This window comes from Podarcis bocagei (assembly GCF_964188305.1).
Source record: "Podarcis bocagei genome assembly, chromosome: 3".
Lineage (NCBI taxonomy): Eukaryota > Metazoa > Chordata > Lepidosauria > Squamata > Lacertidae > Podarcis > Podarcis bocagei.
Window position 1 is genome coordinate 49620862 of NC_138127.1, and position 21612 is coordinate 49642473.

At 41.3% G+C, this 21612-nt stretch overlaps 1 protein-coding gene across 3 annotated transcripts in view; it reads left to right on the top strand.

Annotated features, from left to right (window-relative positions):
- Positions 1 to 3090: 3090 nt before the first annotated feature.
- Positions 3091 to 21612, top strand: part of AIG1 (androgen induced 1) — a 79238-nt gene continuing 60716 nt past the window's right edge. Inside the window, exon 1 of one of the 3 annotated variants that reach the window (XM_081186321.1) lies at positions 3091 to 4287. In XM_081186321.1, coding sequence (XP_081042447.1) covers positions 4147 to 4287 — 141 coding nt within the window. In that variant the 5' untranslated portion in view covers positions 3091 to 4146. The remainder of the gene's footprint in view (positions 4288 to 21612) is intronic. The other 2 variants (XM_081186322.1, XM_081186320.1) reach the window with 2 other exon arrangements.

The window sequence follows — 21612 nt, forward strand, 5'->3', positions numbered from 1 at the left end:
AGTAAACTGCTGAAGAAATGTGAAGACCAGAATAATTTAAGACAGGGAAGATGAAAACCTGAATGAAACCCAAATTGGCAGATCCATGCCTAGGTAATTCAAGAGGCTTTGTAGATTGTGGTGTATATATTCATGTTGCAGACATCTCAGATAAACAGATTTTGCAGTGTTTCATCGTGCTTTAAAATCTGCACAACCTGCTTTAACAGAGTTCATAGTAGAACAAAATAAATGAGGGTTTACACTAGAGTAACTATGCCTTGTCTGTCAGACTGCTTTCATGCCTCTAAACACAACTGTCTGTTCTCCTCGACCTTTTGACACCTACTCTGTTCCTCCTTCCTTTTCTAGTGGATTCCAAGCGAAAATAATTATAATGCATTTAATACATATACAATATTTTACAAGTTTTGAAACCACTTTACTGCAGCACAGCTGGAACACTATTTTAGTTCAAAATATTGAAGTGAACTCATAAACCCTTTTATAGAAAGTTTATATTTTTAGCAGATGGTTAATACCCTATCAGACCATGGAACTAGCATCCTGCACAATTAGATTACAGATTTGTAAAAGCTATTTACTTGCACTTTCCCTTGGACTCTAGGCTTTTACTAAGCAAGAGACCATCTGACTCACAGACTATTTGTAGACACCTGTTTTAAATGAGCCAACAGGATATGGCTATGTTGTCTTTTTGTAATTTGATCCCACACTTAGTTGGATGCAGTATTGTCACCTGATCTGTCTAAAAACAATTTTTTAACAGTCCTACATTACTCCACAAAATCTGATGCAATGCTGTCTGAAAACATACACTGGAGGTCATAAAAACACTGTAACACATGCAATCTACATTTTCATTTTCAAAAGGAAGTGTATTGTGTAAGGTATTAAACAGTGATTGCTGATATACAGCAAAAATGCTTTCAACATTAATTTAGTTTGAAGAAAGAATTTATGTTCACCAAATATCATGATTAAAATTAAATTAAAACAAGCACCACAGCCTCAATTAACCTTTAAACAAACCCCAAAACCTAATGATTCTCTACTGCTTTGTAGATATGACCCTTTGCCAGCTGAGTGAATAGCTCAAAAGAAAAAGAAATTAATCCAAACATGTACTGGGGTCATCATCCGTTAGAATATGTTGTTTTTATTTATTAAATTTGTATACCACTTTATATCCACAGGTCTCAGGATCACAAGATAAAATCGCAATGTAAAAATACAAAATACTTAATTAAGAACAAAAACAAGAACAACTCAATAATCCCGCCCCACCAACACATTTTAAAAGGGCATAGGATATCAATCAGCCAAAGGCCTGGTTAAAGAGGAATGTTTTTGCCTGTATAATGAAAGCTGAACCTCCCTGGGGAGCGCATTCCACAAATGAAGAGCCACAGCAGAAAAGGCCCGTTCTTGTGATGCCACCCTCCAGACCTCTCATGGAGGAGGCACACAAAGAAGGGCCTCAGAAGATCATCTCAAGGTCCAGGTAGGTTCATATGGAGAGAAGCAGTCCTTGAGATATTGCAGTCCTGAGCAGTTTAAGGCTTCATAGGTCAAAACCAACACTTTGAATTGGGCCGGGAAACTAATTGGTAGCCAGTGCAGTTATACCAGGATCAGTGTAATATGCTCAAACCGCCTTGCCCCAGTGAGCAACCTGGCTGTTGAATTCTGCACTAGCTGAAGTTTCTGAACCATCTTTGGAGGCAGCCCTATGTATAATGCATTGCAGTAATCTAACCTCGAGGTTACCAGAGCATAGACAACAGTAGTTAGGCTATCCCTGTCTAGATAAAGGTGCAGCTGGGCCACCAGCTGAAGCTGATGGAAGGCACTCTGCACCACTGAGGCCCCCTGAGCCTCACATGACAGCAAAGGATCCAGAAGTACCCCAACTATGTGCCCACTCCTTCACAGGAAGTGTAACCCCATCAAGAGAAGGCAACCTCTCAGCCATCCGGTCTAGAGGACAATCCACTAAGTGCCTCAGTCTTATCTGGATTGAGTTTCGGTTTGTTGGCTCTCATCCAGTCCATTATCGAGGCAAGGCACTAGTCCAGCACTTCCACTGCCTCACCTCCAGATGTAAAGGAGTTGAATGTCATCAACATATTGCTGACAAATGTGATAATTATGTGCAATACCAGATTTTATAAAGAAAGGTGAGATTTATATATGGAAGATTGTAGTGTGAAGACTCCTTTGGATGGAAGGTCCGCCCTTACCCAGTTAGCTACTAGAGGAGGTTCCTTCTGGGACAGTCTTACATTTGGCGACAAGATGGAATGCTGGCCCTTTCTAGTCTCGCTCCACCTTGCGAAACAGCAGGCCTGGTCTCTATTTCCTTCCAAGGGTCAAGAGCCTTTGAGGTCAGGAGAAGCTGAGTATTCTAAAGCAAGCTCATTTGTGATACTAAACATTTTCAATAGGAATTTTTGTATTTTGATATACTTAAAAGATCCTTAAAAACGGCATTTTACCACACTTTAGAGAGCTTGTATTGTATACATACTTGACTTGCTCACTACCATGTCATTAGTTCTTTTAATGTAGAGCAATTAGCTTCCTCTGCCAAATGTAGGCATGTAGTGATCATAGGTAGCTCCCTATCTTTAATGAAGTACAACCAAGTATATCTTTCTATTTGGTTGGTTTATAACATAATTAATTCCAGTGAACACTGACTTGTTACACAACTCTACCTTTCAAGTTCATATAGCAGCTCAATATCCATTTTCCAAAGGAAGGTGAAATGCAAAATTCAGCAGAGTATGATATCCCCCTTTAAACATGGACATTTTCTATTGTAGCATCTACCCAGCATCAACCTCATCTTCAATGATGCCAGGAAATATTATTAAACACAACATGATGCAATATCTTCTTTGAAGAGAGAGATGGAAATGAAACTTTGTGTGCATATTCAAGATAAAATGTTAAATTTCATGTTCAAACCACAAACACCACTCATGACTGGATTTCAAAAGGGCCGAACAAGCAAACCCTCTTGAAGTTGCTAATTTGCAGGGAAGGAAAATAAAAAATGAATGTATTTTATTGTTTGGTTTTTTTCTTACCCAGAAAGCATTTGCAGGGCATTTTTTTAAAAATCTCAAAATACTGGCATTTTATTTGCCACCAGAAAATCTAGATTGGGGCGGGGGTCGGTAAGACATGAGGGTTGTCAAACCACCGCACATCTAACATTGCCTCCCACGTCTAGCAGCACTGCAGGCTTGAAAAAGAACCCGGAAGTCCTGGTTGGAAACCAATGGAATAGTGCTTTCTTGGTTACAGAACAAGGAAAATGTAGAGTGACAAGCCAACGGCCTGGAGACGAAGCTTCCTGGTTCCTTTGGATCCTCTCACGAGAGGAAGCGAAAGCTGTCAATCGGAACACTATGGAGGAACGTAGGATTTTAGCGGAAAAACACTTAAGACGGAAAAGCAAAGACAAGAGCTCACACTTTTTATCACGCACTTATTATTTCGTGCGCAAAACGTGTGTGTTTGTGTTTAATTTTCACATGACCTTGCAAGTGTGGGAAATGTATGTACTGCAAGGTAGGCAGGAGCTTAGCCTGGCCATACAGATCACCGCTCATATCTGAAAGCTGGCTTTGGGACTGAGGCAGAACCGAAAACCTCAACAGAGAAGCCCCTTCAGGTTGCAGGAAAGGTCGAACAAGCACCAATGTCCCCCTCAAACTCCCCCCCCCGCAAGTAAAAAGCAGGTAGAAAAAACCCTCATGCACTTGTGCGAAGACGGTTTTTCAAAGAACAAAACAAAATGCATAGAGTTCTATTCGCGCGGCCTGTGGATTTCGCTTCTACGTTGCCCCATCGCGCAACCTGAGCCCTGTGCGCGGGACGGCAGCCCTTAGCAGCCTCCTCAGAGCCTCTCAGGTTCTCCCTTTCTTTCTATGGGAAGTGGCCAGCTGGGCCGGCGGCGCGCGCTCCTCCTGCCTCCTGCTTTGGCGCGCGCGCCGCCCACCCGAAGGATCCCCGCTCCCCGAGCGCGTCTCCGTTTGCCTCTTTGCTCTCTCTCTCTCTCTCTCTCCGCCGGGCGGGTTCACTCGGGAGCTCCGGCCTCGCTTGTGCAAGAAAGGGGCGGGGGGCCGCGGCAACATGGCGCTCGTGCCGTGCCAGGTGCTGCGCGGCGCCATCCTCCTCTCCTACTTCTCCATCCTCTGCAACTACAAGGCCATCGACATGCCCGCGCACCAGACCTACGGAGGCAGCTGGAAATTCCTGACGTTCATTAATTTGGTAAGTCGCCCGCCCGCACCGCCTTCCCCTGCGCGGGCGGGCGCACCTGGGAAGGGCGGCCGGACGCGCTCCTCCTCCTCCTCCGCCGCCGCCGCCGAGCGACGAAGGGGGCGAGGCCCGCGCGGGGAGGAGAAGCCCCGCTGGGCTCCTCGAGTGCCTCGCGCTCCCTTTGGCTTCCTCCCTGAGAGGAGACCTTGACTGGGGCGGGGCGAATGTCCCTTCGGTTCCCGGGGTTGCCGAACGGAGCCGGGGAAGGGGAGGAGCCCGGGAGGGAAGCTTCACTCATCCAAGCGGCGAGAAAGAAGAGGTGTCCCCCCCCACCTCCTTTTTTATCTTTTGTCTTCTGTTGTCAGTTGTCAGTTCACTAATCCCCGCAAACGGAACAGATCGCCAAAAAAGAAGGGAGATTCTCCTTCATGTCTTGGTCTGGTTTTCTGGGCATGTCAACATTGATCCAAGACATGCTTCCCAAGACAGCTCCCACTTCAGGAAAAAAGGATCAATTGCATCAATGGAGGATGTTGTAGTTATAGTGGCAGGTCATGACGGTATAAAGCACCAGCATGCTACCCATTAAAGGATTTATTCCCCTTCCCCCAAAAAAATAATCAGGGGAGAATAGTTCATCACATATTTCTTTCAAAATGGCCACACTCTTCATGTACGAACTAGGACAATGGTCTTCAACTGGTGGGTCGCGGCCTGATCCAAGGTGGGTCTCAGCAGGAGCGCTTCCACGGTGCAGGGTATAAAATTAAAAAAGGGCCCCCCAAATGTGTGTTTGTGTTAACAGTGGTTCCTGGGTCTCAAAGGTGAAGATCATGCACTATGAGAAGGCTTGGGAACCTCCATGTGTCCTTGGGCTACAACCCTCATCAGCCTAGCATGGTTGGCAGTTGGAGATGATGGGAGTTGCTGGATCATAGAGAGCATCTGGAGGGCCAGAGTCCCCCATCCGTGCACTAGAACAAGACATTTGTTCGCCACCCCTACACTAAACACACAATTGTAACTGCTTCTTCCCAGTATTACCACATATGCCATCGCCATCACATACAGTAGCAGCAAGTGCCATTTTGTCTGCTGTTAGTGAAAGGCCCAGAAATTCCACACTCAGTCTGTGCGAAAGCGGTGTCTTAGGAACATAGCAAGTTGCAGTGGTCCACCTAGCTCAGTTCTGTTGTTGATACTGACTGGCAGCGGCGTTCTAGGTTTTCAGGCTGGAGCCCTTTCTAGCTCCACCTAAAGTGGCCCAGGATTGAACCTTGCACCTTTTGCATACCTTAGGCACAGCCCTTCTCCCAGATAATCTGTTTTGCCTACACAATACTTAATGGTGTTTATAAGTTACTCATGGACCACAGAGTTTAAATTCTTAGGTCACCCATTGATGCTACAGTGTGCCTGGTTGCAGGCTGTCTAGCCACCTTGTGACATGACAGCAAAGTCAGTAGCATCAAGAGGGACCTTTACCATTTTGTACTGCGACATCAGATATGAAGAAAGGGAGTTCAGGAGATGGCTTCAGCATGTTTTGTACAATTTGTCACTCTAACATACTATAATACATGTGCATCTCTGACATCATATGAAATGCATGCAGATAACAGGCTGTGGATATATTAGTCATCATCATCCTATGGCCCTAGTAAAATTATCACCCATGTTGGCCATTGGTAATGAGTAACTTTCATAACAAAATCCCACCTTTAATTTTGTGGGTTTTTAAAAAGCCCAAAATATGTACTGTCCAATTTGGGGCTATAGGTTACACATCTTTTACCCAAAGACCCATACTGTATTGAAATTTGGTGTAGATTGGGGGAAATTGCCACCAAAATATTTCAGTCTTTCCATTCTCTGAAGGATTCATCTCAACTTCAAAGTTAATCTGATACAGTACTAATAACTTTGATTGCTTTAAAGGTAGAAAGTGATTATTGTATGACTGAGTACTGCTGTACTCTTTTGTATCATGTCAATTGAACAATTAATCTTTTTAAAACTGAATTGTGAATTCTGTCAATTCTTCATGATTTGAGTTGATGCTGCTGATGAATATTTGCACTGTGTTTTTTCCTTTTATACATAACCAATTTTTTGTCTTTTTTATTGGACATGATTGGTGTAATTACTATTTCCCTATGTTAGCTTCTATTCACTGACAATGAAATTATAAGGCCTCTTTATTATAAGGCATATTTCCTTGTTTGCTTGAATTTAATCAGACCTTAAGATTTTCTTATTGATGGATTGTCTACCTTTTCTTAGTTTGTTTATTTTACTATTTTCCCAAGTGTTAAAGTATGTCAAGTTACATGATGGCGGGGGGAATTACTGCAGTTGACAGCCACTTTTTTCACTAAAATGTGCAGTGTTATTTTTGCAACACTGATGGGGCTGTTTAAAATAAGGACATATTTAAAGAAGTTTCTCCCACCATATTATATGTAAAAAGTTGCCAAATTAACTGATTGAAACTGCATTACAGTGGTGCCTCGCAAGACGAAAATAATTTGTTCCGCGAGTCTTTTCGTCTTGCGATGTTTTTCGTCTTGCGAAGCACGGTCCATCACAACTGCGCCTCTTCAAGCGGATTTTTTTAAAAAGCGCAAGACGTTTTCGTCTTGCGAAGCAAGCCCATAGGGAAATTCGTCTAGCGAAGCAACGCAAAACCGAAAAACCCTTTTGTCTAGCGAGTTTTTCATCTTGCGAGGCATTCGTCTTGCGGGGCACCACTGTAGTTTTCACAATTTTCAAGGCTAGCACTGTTGCATTTTGACACATTCCATTTATCTTCATGGCATCACAGAAAGTGCTTTATTTCTTAGGCTGCATTCATATGAACAAAAACAACAGTATTGGGAGTAGTTAGGTCTGTCAGAATTGCATTACTTTTTTCTAACTACCGGTATATATACTTTTGCTTTTGTACAGTGATGCACAGCTCACATTCCACTCAAAAGTAGGCTTACGTGCACTGAAGCCAAGTGAAGATAACTGGAGTTTCCTCTACTAGCTTTCTAGAAAGGAAGTGATCGTAGAACTCGTATTAATGATTAATCTATCCTGAGAGCTTTCTTACCCAGGGGTAACTTGGTCATTAATAGCATCCTGCAAACTGGTAATGCAAAGCTATTACACATTGGGAGCAGATGTATGTATGTGTGGGTGGGGGGTGCAATAGCAATCTTTACGGGCTCATTTTCTCTGCAGTAGATTATTTGAATCCTGTGATGGGTGGGGCAAGGCATATTGATTGTATATGGGCCCCTTTTGAAAGAGAAGAGTGCTAAAGGAGCACGGATATTGAGCAAACGAAGCCTTACTGCTACTTAAATTTTTGATAGACATGCAGCCTTTAAAGTCATAGAAGCTATATTAGAAAAAAAGAATTGGGAACCAAAGTGAACCTAACTACTTTGGAAAGTATTCTAGTTTGCTTGACTGTGTTTTGAATTCCTGACTACTAGGCATAAAACAGTTTGGGTGTTTTTTAAAACAATACTTAGTGATAGCCAGATGGCAATTCTATTTAAGAAACAAATGTTTTCCATCCTATTAGTACCACTTCGCAAGAGTATAACGTTGGATAAACGAAGAATATTTATTATTTATTTTGGACACAACTTCAGTCTTTGGCACCATAGTACACAACCTCAATCTTTGGCACCACACAGGCAGAATTTAGGTTCTTGATACATTTGAAGGCTACTGGCAATTTGTGAGGAGCCTGTCATTTAAAATAAAGGCTGACTTGCAGGCTGTCATGGGGCAGTAATCTCTCTCAGCATTAGACTTTTGAGAAACTGCTTGTAATTGTGGTAATGTTATATACCCTTCATGTCAGTTGTTTGTATCTGAACTTAGTTTCCTATTGAGAAAAACACATGATAAAATGTGTCTGGGCTTGGGGGGAAATGTGAAAAATAACTATATTTAGTCAAAAATACTTTCTTGCTTTGTCTTTACTGTGCTTTGACTGATACTACTGAAGTGCATTGACAACCTTTTTCTGTTATTCAGCTATTCTGTTAGTTGTATGCCTCTTTTTCACAAAAGAACCATGCTCAAAGCGACTAACCACAAAGAAAGAGGAATGCAACAGTACAAAAAAATTCATAGTAACATAGAAAGTCAATAACAAAGCAACAATTTGATTACATAGCAAAATAATAACTGTTATGTCCTGAAGTTCTCACCCTGGGCCAGCAGGGGGATACTGTAGATAGTTATGCAAATAAGGGATCGAAAGTGACGTTCAGTGATTGGATAGTTTTAGAAAGTTGTTACAGTAACGTTGTACTGGAGCTCTATATAAGCAGGCCGACTGAACCCTCAAGTTCAGTTCTGTCCTGGCCTGTGAAAAAACAAGAGCTGTTTGAAGAATCGCTGTGTCGTCTGATATGTTCACCCACAACTTAACAATAACAATAGCAATTGCAATTGCATAACATAGCAAAACAATAGCAAATACAATAGCTTATTTAAAAACACATTCCAATACTATAAATATTACAAGATTACACTTAAACAACATGCAGCATCCAATAGCAAAAATAACAAGGGAGCTTCACCTTCATCTTAGAAATAACCCTCCTATGACGCCGCTCACAGTCCCTCTCTTGCAGCAGCTTCCTATAAGACTTCCAGGGGCAATGGGTAGTGTAGCTGGGAACACTTCTCTCATGGTGTTTATAATTGTTTGTGTAAGCCCATGACTTTTTCTGTCTGGTTGCATGTCTACTAATTTTTTCTTTAAGGTAAAATAATAGATTCTCAGCAAGATCAATTAATTAGCATTAATGGCACAGACTATGGCCAATAGTGCTACAACTAATCAGATTAGAACTGTGCCCTATCTATTTGGCCACACACTTTCTCCTTTCATCGCGGACTAATCCTCACGTTATCTCATTTAATTATTAAACTTCTCTCCCACCTTTCCCGCATCCTGCATCCCAGGAAGGTTGCAAAGTTGATGAAACATCATTGGCTAAAACAACGAAACCTAAAGAGTAAAGCTGTTATAACTGGCAAATCTGCTGTACATTTAGACTAATGCAGGTTGTTTCTGTCGGATCTCAGAGGCCTACAGGATGTAATGCAAAAGGACTCACAAACCCTCCTTCCTAACTACTACCAGGGTTGCTAAAGTGCCTTGTGACACTTTCCACACACTGGGAGGAAACAAGCTTCTGTGCAAGTATATCAGTTGTGCCTAAGCCTGCTTGCTGAGACTCCATTCCTGTGCTTTTTCACAGCATGAATCCAGTGAACAGTTCAGGTCCCTTGGTTTTAGAAAACTGTAGATCTGAACAATGCATATTTTGATTCTAAACTCTTCTCACACATCGGGTTTGCATTGCTCATCAAAAACCAGTCCTACATTATTTGGCTTCATACTTCCATCCACAGCAGCACAGTTTAAAAAATTTTGACCATGGTATTTTGATTTCATCTGCAAAAGGGATTTACTAATTTTAACAACTCTTCTGGAAATTGTCTTTGAAAAGGAGTTGGTTGGTTTTGGCCAATTGCCTCGTCCAGCGTGGCAGGGGCATACTGTGTGTCTGCATGACTTGAGCAAACCTGGAAACACTTTGTTCCTTAGCATTATTTCCATCAAATTGCAAGTGGTATCTGCTTCCTAAAATGAATTAGACCGCCCAGATGCTGCTTGAAAATATGCTGCTGTTGAAGTGTCTGGAAATTGGCTTTCTCTGAGTTTTCCTAGTCTCAGTTTTAAACAAATCACCAGAATGCAGAATTTTGTTCAATGAACGTTTTTAGATTGAAGGATTTTTTACGGGGTGAATATAATGTAGTACTTGAATTAATTTTGTTTCCAGACAACTTATTGATCTTATTGACCTTTGCACTGAAGCAAGACACAGAGTATCTAGTTTGGTACTCCCATAATCATTGGCTGAGTTGCTGCGCTATCACAGCGTGTCTTAATATTCCAAGTGCTGTAGGATGCTGGTGTTAACAACAGAATGTAAAATTTAAAAATCCTGTACAATAACTTTCGCACAGAATATGGAAGGCTGTATCTTTGTTTCCCGGAGTCCTGCGTTGTTACTCACTATATACTGTCTAGACAGTATCTGTCTAGTGGTAGCTCACCTCTGTATGCTTATATTTATTCCTGTCCTGTTGCCTACAGGCCTGTTAAGCATAGCAGTCTTTGTCCCTTTCCGTGGTATGTGAGATGGTCTGGTTGCTTGGCATGCAAATGTATCTGAGATAAGACTGGAGAGTGATGTCATCCAGAACATAATGCCTCTCATCAGTAGTGGGAAGCAGTGCTGCTTCATTTCCTATGGAGAAATGGTGTTTAGGGATGGGATGGCTCTTTTTCAGATGAAAGGTGTCAGATTACCCAACACTGACCATTAACTTCAGCTTTGAGATCATACTTCTAGCTTCATTGGCAAATTGTTGTTTGGTAGAGAAAGCCTATCTGACTTAAAGAACATGGGATTTAATTATAGAAAATACTCCACTTTCATGATTTTCATGTTAACGAACACTTTCTATCACTATTATATTAGTGAAATTGTTCATTTGGTCAAATATTCAACCAAACATTACTATTATAACCACTCTATGGATTATAGTATTGGGCAGGCTAACCCATTTTCATGACAATCCTATTCATGATCTTCTTTAGACAAGTGCCCCCTCATCTTACGAAAGAAATTTCTGAAAGCTCTTGTTGTTAATTAAAATAATACTTTTCTGTTAGGGTTGCAGATAACAAACATTCTGTTTGTTTATTTACTGCTTAAAATGTAGCTGCAGTCTTGGTTGTTACCATATCCTGGCTTGCAGAAAATAGAATAGTGTGAAAATAGAATACAGTACATTCTTTTCATCTTATTCTTTTTCCCTAATAGATTATATTAAAGCCTTAAAAAAGGTATACAAAATATCAAATACCCAGTATCTTTTTATAATTCCAAGGATAAAAGATTAATCTAAATAAAAACCTTAACCAAAAAATGGAAAAGAAAAAGAGAGAGAGGAAGGTGGAGGAAGGGAAAAGAAAAAAAGAACTTCCAATTCTTCTTCTATATATATAAATTGTTCAAAACATTCCAACTATTCCACTTTCTATAAACCAATGTTTTCTCCAATCCTCAAACCCAGATATCACAAGTTCATTTTCTTTTTCACACAAAAAGTCCATATGGGGTTTCCAGTCTTTAGTAAATATCAACAGTGATTTTTCTCTAATTAAACACTTCAACTCTGTTATCTTGGCTAAATCCAATAATTTTTGCAACCATTCTTCCATGGTAGGTAATGATGATTCCCCCCCCCCCCAAAAAAAAATCTTTGTGCATGTAAAAGTCTCGCCGCTGTGATCGTAGATTGAAATTCTTTTTTCAGCTTCCTAAAGCAGCAACAACCAGGCATATTTGAGTAGGCTGTGTCTTTCTGTTGGCTGCAAGGGAGTCAGGTAGTTGATGCACCCAGATGGAACCTTTAAAATATGTATGATAGTGGCAGCTGTGTGGGGGAAGGGTGGTTTGAAGTGTCCTGAAGAGGAGGGACATTTATTGTGTAAGTGTCCTTTTACATAGTTATAAAGCTGAACAGAGAGAATTAGGGAGCACTCAGTTTCTAGCCTTTACTTACTTGATAAGATCCTTGAATGGGTGCCTCTCCCTCCTACTCACTTCTTTAGCAGTGCTATGCAAATTTGTCACGAGACCTCATTGTGTGGTAGAGAACCCCTTTCAGTTCCAGTTAGGGCTTTAAAAGAGTGCTGCCAAAATCTGGGACTGGAAGCAGACAAGCCTACTTCTTCCTGATTTCTCCATCTATCCTCCCTTCTAGTTCTTTGGGTTGTCTGTTGCAGCAGAAGGCGAGGAGAGAGGAAGAGGGCTGAGAGGCAAAAAACAGTTTAAAATTGGGGTTGCAGTATTCCCTGCCAACACAGAGGCATTGAGCCTAGCCCTCTTGAATGATTCCTCGGGACCAAGCCAGAGACTTGCTGACGCAGCTGCAAGTGGAGAGGATACTCACAGACGCTTTTGGAGTAAAAAAACCCACCACTGACTCCCCCTATGGCCTGCACTCACCCTGACGCTTAGAGATCAGACCAGGGCCAGAGACCCCAATTCCAGAGCAGCATTAGTGAGGCAGGCCCATTCACCCAGACTGGACTGATAAGCCAAGTTCATCTCTGCTGGGGGTAAGCATGGTTGCCCTGGAAAGAAGAGGCCAGAGTAAGTAGAATGCCACCCATAGTTTTGTGGTGCCTAGGAGCCTGTGTCTGTTGTTTGGAGGTTTAGAATCTAGCAGAGGGTCTAGATGGCTTAGCCTTTAGTATAGGAGATCCTGTATACATTTCATTACTTGTTTTGTGATTCACTTCTCCCCATAGTTGGTGGAGTAACGGAGACTGTGCACAGGCCTCGGGACAATCCTAAAGTCAGGTGTGTGGAATGTTGACTTTTCTTTCCAGAGTCCCCAAGTGCCCTTAGAACAGTTTGTATGTGGCAGGATGGGGTGTAAATGTAGGGAAAGCCATATGCAAGCAATAACCCTAATGGTAAACATTGTTTTCCTAGGCTGTTCAAAGTCATCTGCTTCATTCTTTCTTTAGGAACAAACACACAAGGGAGAGCAATAGTGATGTTTGTAGTTAGCCTGCTTCTGGTAAAAACCAATGTTTTAAATTGTCTTTATAGCATCTTCTCCATAGGACACTATGTCAAGAGGGCCCAAGCTACTTGTTACCATCTATTTCTTGAACTCTACCTAATTAAATAAATATATCAAAGTTTTACTTCCCGGAGGCATGTAAAGAACTGATCAAAGACTGTGAGCTATCAAGAGCAAATTTTAAAAGCGTTTGTTTCTTTGTGTGCAAGAACAACATCTCTAGAGCACTTCAAAGAGAATATGTTGCTGGAAATGGTGTTCGAAAAAATTACTGTCTTAATTAGTGGTAAACAGTCAGAGCAAAACGATACTTTTTAGAGGTATAATAGTGTTTATTCAACATAGCCCAAAGTACTTTGAGGATTTTCAGATAATTTATTGTTCTCCAAGTTCTTCAGAATAATAAGAGTTTGAAAATTTGGCTTCCTCTTGGTTTCTGAAGTTGCTTTGATCCTGTATCTCAGACATCAAAGTGCTCTCTCTCCAGCTCTGTTGCTAGCTGGTTTCTTCGTTTTTCCACTTGGGGCTTGCTTAAGTTTATGTTATTTATTTACTTTGGGTAGTACAAACGTGGCTGCATTGTTTTAGTAATATCTTATATGTGTATTTAGAGCTGGAAGCGGATGATCTAATGTTTGAGTCACGTAGTGAGGGAGAAGTACAGAAAGAAATGGAGCCTGCAAGCTGGGGTGAGGGGATGGGACATGAACAAATGGAATACCTGGGGGGGGGGAGAGATTATTAAAGGAAGCATTCCAGAAAGGCCATTGAAGTGAGGAAGAGAACATGGAGCAGTTGCTGGCACTGATGGTGACTGAGCGGGAGGGGAATCCCATGCCTTCACCTACTGGCCAACTTTTGCTAGAATGCAGCTGTACCATGATCCATACCAGCCACATGTTTGAACGTAGTTTGTGTACTAGAATGCAGATAGGTGCTCTTTTGCAGTCACTGAACTCTTGACAGTTTTATGTTTCATTACCAAAATGAGGGAAATTCTAGAAAGCCATCTTCATTTTTAAGGGCACAATTACATCTTGATCCTGTGCAGAGTTAGGCACACCTAAGCCCTTTTAGGTGTGTTTTGGTGCACTTAACATTGTGTAGGACTAGGCTGTAAGAGTAGCATGCTACTAAAGGGAGCCATGGGGCACACACCATGCATACCCATTTTTATTTTGTCAGAAGTGTATAAATGCCGTTGCCCTCAGTTTTTCTTCTAGCAGGAAAGCAGGCTATGCGTGTGCATTCTCACTCACTTTCTCTTCCTGTTCTTTAAAAAGCCTGGCTTAGATATTCCATTGTTTAATTCTCTGGAAATCTGAACTCATAGTATAACCCATGGGTGGTGGTTGTCAATCTATCCTATCTTTTTCTTTCCAGGATATCCTGGAAAGTGTGTTTTGCCCCCCACCCACCTCATGCCAGTAACCTTTCTGTAATGGTGTTTGTGTCTTCATCTAGTTATCTGAAACTATTTGCAGGCACCTGAGTGGGGAACATTCTGCTCTTGGTATGCTGTGTTCTGTGTGTTGGCCTTAAGGGTAGGTTTTTGGTAGTGCTTCAAAGCAGGCAGATGAACTAGCTTGCTTTCATTACTTTCCAATTCTGTACCAGCATTCATGTGTTCCAAATCCCAAGAACTCTTCATAGCATGGAGAAACCATTTGGAATGCAATGACAATATCCCTTTGATTGCTACTCCTACCTATAAAGTGCAGCCACATTATGCTATCTCACACCCATGAGAACCTTTACTAGCCTTAATTTATGACATTTTAAAACTCTCCTAAAATGTCATCAGAAATAGTTTTTAGTCTTTATTTTAAAATCACAAATACAGTGGTACCTCGGGTTAAGAACTTAATTCGTTCTGGAGGTCCGTTCTTAACCTGAAACTGTTCTTAACCTGAGGTGCCACTTTAGCTAATGGGGCCTCCCGCCGCCGCCGCGCCGCCGCCACACGATTTCTGTTCTCATCCTGAGGTACTTCCGGGTTAGCGGAGTTTTTAACCTGAAGTGTCTGTAACCTGAGGTGTCTGTAACCCAAGGTACTACTGTACAACATATTAAAGATGGGCAACAGTCCTCACAGGAAATGTTTTAATTTCACCTTACTTAAACAAGTATTATAAGAAGCCATTTTGTTTTGGATTAAGTGTGCGATCTACTCTGCATGTTAGAGGAAGTTCACATATACAACTTCTCTGCTATGTATTAGGGGAAAGATTTCACTAAGCTAATCTTAAATCAAGCTTACCCCCTCCCTCCAACTGAGCAAGCAATTTATTCATAAAAAGTTGGGGGCTTTCCTCCCACTGGAAACCTTATCCTTAAGCCCAGTTTAGTACAGACAGCTGCAATGTATGTCTCTTTCCCCTACTTAACTAGCAGTCCCAAATGTTACCTAGTCTGTTACATGGCCTTTCCCACTGTTTGTTGATTCTTGGCATGCTTCCCAGGATATATCACTGATCACATTTGTAGCATTGCGTGTAATATTAATATTTAAGTAAAAATAATGGCGTAGCCTGCAATGCTGAGTAGGAGCCAAACAAAACTGAGCTTTAGAAAAGAAAATGTAAAAGATGTAATCTAATAAAAAAAAGTATTCCATATAAACATATTTGCTGAATGGATGATATAGATTTAATGAAATTATCCTGCCTTGTAAACAGGATATGGAAAGCAATAAAGACAGATTTTGTATGTACAGCTAAACTGAAGGGAGGAAGGAGGGGAATAGCAATTATTAGAAAATGACTTTGGCTAGAGGTTTTCTGTTTTTAAAAAATATATATTAAAAATGCTGTTCCTTTAAACATGTACCTATGAAGGCCATGTTCACATGTGACAATAAGCCAAGAATGTTGGTTTAATAAACTATACTGTGAACATAGTCTGATCACTTCCATTTCACTCCTTCCTTGACATGAGCGGATAAACAAACCAGGATGTGTCATATCCAGACCTGAGAAGTTGCTGGTCCTCCCTTGTGCAAACAGAAGTGTAGTCCATAGGTGCTACACTTGGTGCATCCATCCTGCTACAAGCAAGTTTAAGGCAATTGTAAATAGTTAAATAACTCGTGGAATAAATCACCAGTGATATCTTTGTTCAGAGTGATGACCTGATGAGACCGCCTAAGTTCCTCTGTTTGCAAAGGCTTTGGCGTCGTGGAGGCATTCCCATAATGCCAAAGCCCTAAGTGCTTTCTGAAGCATCATATTAAGTAAAGTATTGTGACTTGTATTCAGCAAGCCTTTATTCATAATAGACCCATTGAAATTTATGACCATGACTAACTTAGGCCCATTAATTCCAGTGTCTCTACTCTGTGTAAAAGTTAGTTGACTACAAACTTATGTCAATATGAATTCACCATAGCCTTCCCCTAAGACGCCAGTTTCAGTGCCCAAATGGCCTGACCATTGGTCAGGTAATGGGCCAAGTTATGTGAAGTGCTGCTGGGATGACTGTCACCACACAGTTCCCCCTGGGTTCAGTTGCAGTGTCTCTCTTCCAGCCAGGCCAATACATGGGCCTGGCAACTGAAAGCTTGGTGGATAAGGCCCTCAACTACCTCTTACTGCATTCTCAAGTTTTTGACTGTCTGTGGTGACCAAACAGCAGCCTGGTTGGAAATGCTAGGCGTAGACACTCAAGGCTATGTTGGGTATGAAACAAAAAGTTACCAAAAACACACATTTAAAAACAAGATTGAAGGACTGTCTTCCTCAGTTGCTGAAAGGCAAAGCAACACAGTCTTTCCCCGTTGTTCCAAATTTCAATAAATGTTAACTTTGGTTTAGTAGTTTCCTCCCTACTTCTTGAATTATGGTCATAGTTAATGTCAGTGATAGATGATGGGGTGGGGCAGCTGTGCTCATCTAATCTCCAGTCACCCATGTTTGCTGCTGTATACTGAGATGGAGATGGGGAGAAGCAAGAGGACAGCAAGGCTGGCACAGTGCAAACACATTGGCGGAGCCAGTCTAGTGCATCTGCTCTGCCAGCATCAACACCAGTTCATTCCTCACCCTCTCTGTCCTGGGATGTAGCAGGGATGTGGACAGCTGGAGCTCAGGTGAGCACCTCCACCCCACTCTTCACTGCTGATTAATGTGCATGGTGGGAAACATTGCTTGCTGGGGTCTAGAACACCCCATTGGTGACCTGAAGCAAATGAGAAGGGAAAGAAGCTTTCACCTAGCATAGATATATAAACATTGAACAGCTTAGTGTCAGAATCATGTCATAGTCCCTCGTGATTTATCTGAACTTGATACACTGGATTCTATAGGATTAGGTGACTGTTGTCCATTTAATGCCAGTCTAAACTTTATAAGCAACGAGATGGAAATAGACCTGCTGAGGAACTAACTGGTTTGATCTCAAGGACAGTGGCCCAGTCAATCACACTTCCAGTAGTAAAAGAGATAAGTCGTCTGACTTAATGTTTCCTTATTTGATAGTATCTTCAACCACATTTTCTGCTTAAGCTTAATGTGTGTTCACCTCACTACACCATGCCAGAGGATTGACAAATGACTACAAGAAGTACACAGAGGTGACAGGAAAAGTCATAACAGATAATCTGGGGAAATAAATCATATTCCGCTTGCTTCAAAGGAAAAACACACTTGTGGATCTGGCAGACTTGCAAGGTGAAGGTTATGTGACCTGGCAGGTTTTCAAGCAATTTGTTTTGCGTGCTGAAAGATCTAAATGCTTTTGCTACCATTTCCAGCTGCTGCCTTTTTGAGTTGATAGTATATCCTTCCATTCAAATCATCCTTCTGGGAGAAATGTTTCTGGGTATTAATGATCTCCAGAATGCCTAAAGATCTGGATCAGGTAGCTATGTACCATCATGGTTGTTTAATTATAGTCATCCATCTATATCTATTAATTAAAGGGGTCTGCTCTGACTATAACGTTGAGGAATTCACCTGAATCTTTGTTTGTTTTACACACATTCAAACCCATTTTATGATTATATTATGAGGAATATAAATTGTGCGGTTAATGTGTGTAACCACCAGCCATTGTGCACATTCACCAGGCCTTGTGGAGAATGTGCACATAATCCTTCTATGAAGAGGAAATTGTGCACATTTCCCTGTCTTGTCTACCTCAGAGCCATATTTCTGCAAACCTAAGAGGAAGACATCTGATTGTTCAAGGGTCGGTTTTCCCTAACCTGGTACCCTCCAGAAGTAGTTGGACTCCCATCAGTACCAGCCAGAATGGACAATGATCAAGAATGACAGAAGTTGTAGTCGAAACTATCTGGAGGGCACCAGATTGGGGGAAGCTTGATAGTCATTTCAAATAAACCTGAGCAAGTCAAAGGTGTGATAGAAAAAAATATGTTGTTATTGTTGCTGTTATCCATAGCAACATCAGTATTTAATTTTATTACATATTCACCACATTACTGTACCTTCTTCACTGTAAGGTTCCATGGTGGGTTACAACAATTTAGAAGACAGTATTAAAAACAGTTTGAGACAGGCACAAGAATAGGGTGGGTCCTATAGATGTCAAAGGCCAGGGGAAAGAGATGCATCTTCAACATACTACGGGAACAGCACGATGAAGATGCCCGTCATGGTTCCGTGGGGAGGGAATTCCACAACCTAGGAAGTCCACAAAGAATGCCCTCTTCCAGGTCTCACACACACACCCTATGAGCCTATAGGGTGGAGAAACTAGCAAGGAGGACACCCTTTGCAGATCCTTACACTTCAACAGTCTCTATAGGGAAGGAGGCTGTCTTTCAGATATTTGGGCAGTCTTCACATTTGTAATTATGCCTATGCTACTTCATGCAGCTGTCTATAGGACTGAAGTATGCATCCACTGACACCCTAGAGGTGTCTTCCATGTTGTTCTTATAGCTTTCTTAACCCACATGTGAGGAAGTGATTTGGAAATGGCTGGTGATTCGTAGTCTTAAGGACATGTGATTGTTAAGACACATTTAATAATAATAATAATAATAATAATAATAATAATAATAATAATAATAATAATAATAATAATATCTTTATTGTCATTGCCCCCTCTCGGGGACAACGAAATTACTTGCCTGCTCCATCCACCCAGGTAGGGCACTCCACACAAAATCAAAACAACTATAAAAACACTCATTAAAACAATACAGTATAATATAGCAAGGAAGATTAGATGACTTTCAAAGTCCAGGCTTCCCATTCAGGGCCGAGATCGCTCTGGAGAAGAAGCTGTTCTTAAGACGGCTCGTTCTTGTCTTCATCGTCCTGTATCTCCGTCCCGACGGCAGGAGCTTGAAGAGACAGTGACCAGGATGCGATGGATCTTTTACTATGTCCAGTGCCTTCCTATGGCACCTTGTGGCATAAATCTGCTCTAAGGTGGAGAGTGGGCAGCCAACAATGCTCTCTGCTGCCTTAACAACTCTGCACAACCCCAACCTGTCCTGGGTAGTACAGCTTCCGTACCACACACATAAGCCATAAGTGAGCACGCTCTCAATGGCACAGTGATAGAAGGCAAGCAGCAGTTTCTGCGGAAGATGGTTTTTCCTTAGAATTCTCAAAAAGTACAGTCTCTGCTGCGCCTTCTTCACAAGCCCCCTTATCACGAGACACTGTGATGTTTGGCAAAGATTCCCCTCAAATGGCTCATCAGATGTGTCTCTTATAATTGTGTCTCACTATTGAAATGCTACAGGGGTACATATCTCCATCCATGTCCTGTTCACTTTGCTGCATGCATTTGGGGACATAAGTAGTGAAGTGGTCAACATACTCAGCTTAGCTGAATGGAGGCATGGGTGGCTGGCTCCCCTCTGTGACCTTGTTATAACACCACTGCTGATGGAGACAGGCTTAGTTTATGATTGATTCGGAAATGTACAGCTTATATCCCCTTAGAGAATGGGTGTGTGATTTTCTTTGAAGCTGTTATTTGAAGCAGTTCTTTTCTTATAGCTTGGGGGGGGGATCTCAGTTACAAAAATAAAAAGCCCATTAGGTCATATCTCAAAATGTTGCCAATGCAGTATTGTCCCCCAACACACATTATGGAATGCCTTGTCTCACTTAACATTAAAAGGGATGTCAAGATGTTTTCCACCATTGCCTTCGGGAGACGGTTCTATGTTGTCATTGATTTCATAGCTAATAAGTATTTCCTTGGGATATGCCTACATTTTTTTATTCCCATATCCATGAGATTGTGTTTAGCAATAATTCAAATTAGAAACAAATTTGTGTTCTAAAGTATCTTACCCATTCGTATTCATGAGGGTTTCTGTGGTCTGTTCTATGCAGAAGAGTGATTGTTAGCTTTCGGAAGTGCACAAGATTTTACATCTTAGTAGACTTGCTTCTGAGAAGACATAATTAGGATTGTGCCATAAGTCCTATTTAGTTCAGTGGAATCTACTCCTAGGTAAGAAGGCCTAGGACTGGCGCCTTTGATTCCTATTCACAGGTGGACAGAATGAAGGCAGCCATTTAGTGTGAGGCTTAATCAATTAATAGGTTTTAGTAATGTAGCTATCCTTGATTATTCCTAGAAAAGTATTGGTCTCTTAATGTGGTCACATCTTTGAGATGGTCTTCATCATCATTGCAGCAAGGTGTTGTTTATTTTAGGGTCTTCCTGCAAATTGTGTTGCTGTCCTTCACATTGCTCTGCTTCTGAAGGCCAGTTGGTCAGGCACAGGAATATAATTCTAAGCAGGTAGTACTGGAAAGAGTCAGTTTAAAGCCAGCTTGCATGCAGAAGAAATGCTGCATTACAGCTTGCTGTAATACATTTAATAATAGCAGTAACATTTTTGAAATATATATAAAAAAAATATAAAATTGTCCAGTAGCACCTTAGAAACCAACTAAGTTTGTTCTTGGTATAAGCTTTCGTGTGCATGCACACATCTTCAGATACCCAGATAATATTTTTATTATTTATACCCCATCCATCTGCCTGGGTTTCCCCAGCCACTCTAGGCAGTTTACAGTACTTATAAAAGCATAGTAAAACGTCAAACATTTAAAACTTCCCTATACAGGGCTGCTTTCAACCATTTTTAGACAAGAACACATGTTTATATGATTGGGGACCTGCTAGCTCAATTACTGGGTTAGATTACAGGATGCATAGGATTTCATTTCTGCAGATAAAAATGGGCAACCTGTTGGAAGCTTGATCCATGTCCATCCTATATTGGAAAGCCAGTCAAGAAAATCTGGCAATACAATTGTTAGCATTATTAGTACCTCACATCAGTTGGCTAGTTATCAGTTGGCTGTAAATCTCTAATATTCCAGACCCTTACCAGGATGTGATTACTGTCCTGTCTTCAGCCCACACATTTTGGGAAAAGCAGCCAAAAAACTTTTATGTCCTAAGCATGTTAGCAGATTCTTTGTATTCTTGCTGAATTCTGATCAGGTTCTCAAAGGTCAACTTCATAATATAATCTAGGGTAGAGTGTTAATCATAATAAATTATGTGGGCCAGACTTGAGCAGCGCCATTTCTTAAGTGTTGACAGGGAATGTTGAAGATAACTGCCACCCATTCTCTTTTATTCAAATTTCATCTTGCTATGAATAGAGTTGAGGAGCTGGGAAACACTTGGGACTTTGAAGTA